Source organism: Sinocyclocheilus grahami, unplaced genomic scaffold, assembly GCF_001515645.1.
Source record: "Sinocyclocheilus grahami isolate Dianchi unplaced genomic scaffold, SAMN03320097.WGS_v1.1 scaffold56.1, whole genome shotgun sequence".
Lineage (NCBI taxonomy): Eukaryota > Metazoa > Chordata > Actinopteri > Cypriniformes > Cyprinidae > Sinocyclocheilus > Sinocyclocheilus grahami.
In genome coordinates, this window is record NW_015505235.1 from 2,950,781 (window position 1) to 2,957,546 (window position 6,766).

The 6,766-nt window shown below is 38.7% G+C and overlaps 1 protein-coding gene across 4 annotated transcripts in view; it reads left to right on the plus strand.

The window, feature by feature from the left end:
- The first annotated feature begins 219 nt into the window (after positions 1-219).
- LOC107584008 (myoD family inhibitor domain-containing protein-like) overlaps positions 220-6,766 on the plus strand; it is a 26,483-nt gene continuing 19,936 nt past the window's right edge. For 3 of the 4 annotated variants that reach the window (XM_016270400.1, XM_016270401.1, XM_016270403.1), the window contains exons 1-3: positions 220-373; positions 666-825; positions 4,163-4,309. In XM_016270400.1, coding sequence (XP_016125886.1) covers positions 732-825; positions 4,163-4,309 — 241 coding nt within the window. In that variant the 5' untranslated portion in view covers positions 220-373; positions 666-731. The remainder of the gene's footprint in view (positions 374-665; positions 826-4,162; positions 4,310-6,766) is intronic. The other variant, XM_016270402.1, reaches the window with a different exon arrangement.

Sequence of the window (6,766 nt, forward strand, 5' to 3'; positions counted from 1 at the left end):
AGTCCTCCTTCAGATCTCTAGGTAAACAAACCTGCGTGTCTGTAAGACAGACGAAATCACTTAACAAACAGTCTCAGTTCTCGAACTTCTGAATGCAGCTGGTTGTGATCTTCGGAATCCGGATGTGATGAAAATGTTTGAGCTCAAAGTTTCTCCAGCAGCAGCAGCTCGAGCGCGCCGGAGTCTCGCGCACAAACTCATTATTCAGCGCCTGCTTGACAGGGATTTTTGTACTATTTTTGTGAGGAATCTGATAGTATTTACAGAGTTTTGATCCTAAACTGACTATTAAGGAAACTTTTTCTAACTGGACTTCGTTTTGCCTGAAGAAAGGATGCGAATAAAGGCGTTTGGAAGTTAACATGTTTGAAAGGTAACCAGCAGACTTCGAAATGATTTGTTACATGTTTGGCAAACAAATAATATAGGCTTAAGAAGTTGCTAGGATGTTTAGGAGTGTGTTTGTGACATTTTGAGTTTCGTTTGTGGAGAAAAAAATCCTAAGCCAAACTTTCCACTAACTTTAACGACATTTCGCCGTATGACGTCACTGCCTCCATAAGAAAGATGTTGGAGTGGAGTTCGTTTACTGTAACCATACACTCTATGACTGTATCGCAGTGAATCGGCGATTGATATGACCACAGTTTGTTGTTTTCTTACAGGTTTGAGGGCTGATTGCGTGGGGGATTGTTGTTTTTGGGTGTGTTTAGTATCTAAACATCTGGCTCATGTCCTCGGAGACTATTTTACCTCCGGAGGGGCCTGAAGGGCCAAAAAAGCAGCTACAAGAGGAGACAAACCCACTTCTGTGCAAATCAACAGGTGAGAGACATGATTTTTCCATTTTTGAGATTCTGATTCACATGTATATAATGGAAGTGCGGATTGTTTTATTGTATTGAATGTATATTTTGAAACATGAATGAGGAATTGTATGTTTGTATTGGGGCTGTAACCATTAAAGGGGTCATATGATGTTGCTAAAAAGAACATTATTTTGTGTATTTGGTGTAATGCAATGTTTATGCGGTTTATATCTATATTTTTTAACATGAGCCAATGAAAAATAAATAACTTGCCCTTAGGGCAAATTGGATTGGATTTTAACTTTCTGAGCCTTTCTGATTTTTACAAAGCTCATCGTTCTGAAAAGCAAGGTGTATGCTGATTGGCCAGCTATCCAGTGCGTTGTGATTGGCTGAATACCTCAAGCGTGTGACGGAAATGCTATGCCCCTTAACACTGTGATGCTGTGTCTCCCGGCACGACGAGATAAAACCCAATTACAAACGAGGCATTTGTTGCATCCAGTGGGGACATAATTACTGATTATAGTAACTTATACTGTGTTTTTACACGTTGCGTTGCTTATCGCACCGCATAAACATAAAACCATGTCTGCATTTGTGATCGGAGAAACGACAAACAACAAGCACTACTCTACACTGCTCAAACTCGCGTTTGAATGATCAGTGGCAAATTCTTTAAGTATAAAAAATGTACTTACAGGCTGTGAGTCAGAAGCACCAAACTGTCCTTGCAAAGTTGGAACTGCCCCACTTTATAGAACAGCCTGTGAGCACAGACCCATTGTAGGCTACTCTGCAGGTTCAGGAAACAGTCCTCCATAAAATATGTCACACAGCGTCACACATGGCGCGGCCGGCGGATTCGACAAAGCGAATTCATTCAACATTCATGACATTCAACCACATGTGACGACCCCGGGCTATCGTCCTCTTTTGGAAGGCCAAACAAAGTAGTTTCGCGCAGCATCTCCACAACATGGCGGCGGCGGCAACAACAATACTGCAGCGAGAATAAAAGTTACGCCGCCTTTCTTCCCACACAGTGACATAGACATGTTGGGGCGTGTTTAAATGAGGCATTTTAGGAGGGTGTGGACAAGTCTTAAATTTGATAAACGACGAATGAGTGGCAACCACATGTGACGACCCCGGGCTATCGTCCTCTTTTGGAAGGCCAAACAAAGTAGTTTCGCACAGCATCTCCACAACATGGCGGCGGCGGCAACAACAATACTACAGCGAGAATAAAAGTTACGCTGCCTTTCTTTGCGTGAACATGTGGGCGGTGTTATGCAAATCTTCCCACACAGTGACATAGACATGTTGGAGCGTGTTTAAATGAGGCATTTTAGGAGGGTGTGGACAAGTCTTAAATTTGATAAAGAATATCTCTTTGGATTTGAGACTTTAGTCTTTGCAACTTTACAGATCTTCTTTATGCACCAAGAGCTTGTAACACTCCAAAGAGAAAGGAAAAATTGATATCGCATCATATGACCCCTTTAATGATGGATGCATATTTGTAAACTGTACTTCATAATGCTAGTATTAGACTATGCAAAAGTGTGAGTTTTTGCATAATAAAGAACTGATAAAAGCCTTAAAGTTCTTTTTAATGTGATGCTATGACAATCTCCGAACAATTATTAATATGGCTTCAGTTTGATCATTATAGGTATTTGAACACTTAGTGTTAGTCACTATATTTCACTTACAACTGTTTTTCAGCTAAGATGTGAAATCATCAGCAAAAGTCAAACAATGATTTTGAATTTATAGCAAATATGTGTTAAATTGAACTGAATTCATAGCTGCAGTTAAATAGTACAAAACATGTTTAGAGCAGTTTTAGTTTTTATTTATATTGTGTTTTTTTTTAGAAGTTTATATTTAAAAAGAGTATTTTGACAATGCCCATTGTAATAACATCAGGCAAATTAAAACATTTGCTTTTTGACAGTTATTACTAATTATTACATTTGTTTTTTTCCCTGATTTTTTAAAAGATAATTGATCATAAAATCGATTATTTGTCCCACTTTACCTGGTGTCCCATTCTTGCTGAACCCACAAGTAACTGACTTGCATAAATAGCAACTAACAAACAGATTCCCCATATGTATGTTGCGCCAGTAGACATGATAATGTTTTCATTATTTTCCAATAAAGATTGAAGGAGCGCCTTGGTAACTATTAGCAGGAGCCACTGCCAATTATAGCTTTTAATTAACTTTCTAGTTGCTTGTGAGATTATCACATGTAAAATAAGCTTGGCCCCCCTCTTTTTAAAAATTTTTTTTTTCTTCTTAGGCACTGAACCGTTAACCATCCTATTTATACCAAGCATCATTATAGCACTGTCAAAAAATGGCAAAGTAGGACAAAGTAAGCAATCACAGGCTTCGGTGACAAATGGATTTTTGTAGGGCCTTCAAAGTCTCTCCGTTAAGACTGGATTTCCCTCCCCGGGGACTGTGTATGCTTGGAGAATAGAGCAATTTATTTCAAACTGTAATCACTAAATACAGCGATGCATCACAAGGCTGCTGGTACTGTATGTGCATTTGAGGAGTCATGGCTGGAATAAAGGGTTTCCATTCATCAGCCTCAAGCCCAGATGAACTGATATCAATCTCTGTATCTAGAGCTACTGTATCGTATTGATCTTGTCCCATAATATGCTGTAACGAGGGCTGTAAAAAGGAAAAAACCCAAAACGAAACACTCCAGTCTCACCAAAAGTGAAAACACGCTTCTGTTTGCTGAGTCACATGCTTTATTCCCAGCATGCAGTTGAGTGATGGAAAAACACAGGTTTGTGTAACAGGACTGCTTTGACAGTACTAAATAAATGAGTGGTTGCCTACTGCCTCCGTATGAGTACGGCCACTTCGAAGGCCGCCTCAAATAGAATGAATTGGAGAAGCATACCGCCTCGTTTACTCTATGGACTTAGAGCTTAGTAAGTTTAAGTGCAGCATTTAAAGATTGCCTATCTTTTTGTATGCCTATCAAGCAGTTTTTGCTCTCAACCATTTTCCAATTTAGATGAATGTGCTCTTTATAGCTGTAAAAACCTTGGCAGGTATAGTGTACCCGGGAGCAGAATCGAGAAAATGAGATCCAGAGTTCTGGCCCAGGCCTACCTGATCCGCCCACATGGTTTTGCAACCGTTCACCAAAGGAATCTGTTTTATCTGGCAAATTAGAGCTCGTCTTTCTATTCTTGATACTGAGGCGAGCCAGTATGAACCTCAGCATTGGCCTTTTGCATGCTTGGCTTCCAGGCAGCTGTGAAGTAGAGCAAAACTTCTAAAGAAAAATCTAAATGTATTCTTTTTTTTGTCCAGATAAATGCAACTGCTGCACTGATGAATCATCAGATGTTACAGAAACATCCCAAACTCCGAGACCAGGAGATTCCGAGATTCTGAGATTCACTTCAGACGGGCAGGATCACATGACCAAGAACCACACCCATGATGATCTTGTTAGAAGTAAGTGTTAAGAAATGTGTGACATCCTTGGCCAGACTCCAGTGACACTTGTTTATGCATATTTTTGGTGAATGTTGCTCAAAGTTTAGTATTCGCTTGACTGAGAATGAATCGTAACTTTCACTTTCTACAACTAAAGCAGTGTAACCGATGCCATATCTACAGAAAAACAGTTCCCTTAATGATTTTATTGAATCAGAAATATCTAGTTTTGAACGTTATTTTTTTTTTTTTTATCAGTCAGTGATACGTATATGAAACTGATCTGATATAAAGCATTTCTCTTGTTACTAGTCAGTACTTTGCCATAAACTTCAAAGAGTTTGTGATCCAATCTTATTTGGATTATCAACCGACATCAACCTTTGTCAGCATTTTCTACAGTTCTGCGCCACTGAAAACTGAAGCTTACATCTAAAAAAAACACTGATGTGATTTTAAAACGTTTACTGTGATGATAATTGATTTCAGTATTTACTGCTGAGCTGATATTCTTTGCCTTTGGGGGTAGCTTTGATTTGAGATTATGATAATGAATAATCTATATGTAAGTGCTTTGCTTGCTTCTTTTAGTTGGTAAGATAATGCTATAGGTGCAGAAGCATTGAGTCTTGGCATTAGTTTGAGTGAAGTGTGTGTTGATTAAAAGAAAATGTACTGAAATTGAACCAGCGTCTTTCTATTGCAGTGAAGTTGTTACTTTCAGTTGTTCTCCTGCCAAAGTCTCAGAAGCCTAGTGAGCAAGGATATCCCATTGTGGTTTGGCCTTGGTTGGCCTGGATCTGGAAATCACGGCTGAGAACTTGATTGTACTGAAATAGGAGCTCTCTTACCTGGTAAAGCATGGGGTTGCATCATAGGGACTTTTCTTGTTCTGCTCTGTACTTTAAAATGTTGAGCTTGATAACATCTTGGAGGTTGTTGTTCCGCATGTAAGATTGAAGTTGGATAAGCTCAGTTGTTGAACTGACTAACTCAAGGCATTGTTTTATGCAAATGAGGTCAGATGGATGTGGAGTGATGGAAAATCTCACTCATCACTGAGACGGTTGGAAATAATTAGGGAAACAAAGATTTTAAACAAAGGATGTGATTGGAAAATGCTCACCACTTGTTTTTGGAGGGGGAAAAGTCCTGACACACCCACTTCCCACAGTCCCGTTGTGTGGAAATCTGGTGGACTGTGCTAGAAACCTGTTCCCTGCAAGATGCAAGTTTGACACAAAAATAGCCTGTTTCTCATCTATCAACCTTGTTTCCTTTCCTCTCTTTCTCTCTCTCTTGTTCTTCCTTTTCCTGTCTGTCTCTCTTGCAGTATGCTGACTTTGTCCTAATTTTCTCTCTTGAGATGAGTTCGTACTAGCGATACGCACACACTTTCAAAGGTTTGGGGTCAGTAAGATTTTTCTTTTTTAAAGAAATGAATAATTTTAATGCTTTTCAGAATGCATTCAGTTGATCAAATGTGGCAGTAAAGATATTTCTTTTTCAACTAAATGTTGTTCTTTTGGGCTTTCTATGCATGAAAGAAAACAAAAAATATTTTAACATTGATAATAATAAGACATGAGTGGAGAAAAAATCAACTGTGCCATCACAGGAATAAATTACATTTTAAAATATATTCACTTTTAAATGGTATTATTATTATTATTATTAAATAATTATAAGTGAATATATACACAAGGCTCTATATGTGAGACTATACAATGTATATGAGGTTGTCTGGCCTAGTATGGATAGAGTAGGGCCTTAGGGCAGTGAGTGCGCTAATTGGATTAGGAAGTATGATGTGATATTTTAAACCCAGAGCAGGAAATCGATAGGAAATCAACTTGACTGGCCACTTTACAACATTTTATCTCATTTTATTATATTTCCATTTTAATTTGCTAGCAGAGTTCACTAAAGATGAATCACGCTTATTCAGCATTGTCCGTTGACTTACATGGGCGAACAGAAATGGAGGATGGTTGAACATGCTTGAGCTATCGGTGTCATTTTTAATTGCACACTGATCTGTTAGGCTGCAATAAAGACAGTACAGTACAATCACACAGAACAAATGCATTACACATCCAGATTCTCACAGAGTCTCATATGTGTGGGATGTGGCAGCCTCCTAGCTGAATGACAGAAAAGCTTGTTCTGTCCTGAATGAATTTCAAGAGAATGATGTAATGATCAAGAGGTGTTTAATCACTGAATAATTCACATGATTGTCAGTCATTTTTAGCATTTATATCATTCTGTGCACAGACAACGCCTCTCTGTTATGTCAAGAATTTTGTGATCTCACTCAGGGGTTATGTTAGGTCTAGGATCAGGTATTTATTGTTGACTTTCATGATTAGGCTTTGCTATTAATTCTCAAAATCAAACCAATATTTCACAAGAGAGTACACATGCATTCACCAGTGTTTCCCTTAGGTTTACGGCTTGGGGGCTTGGGGGCTT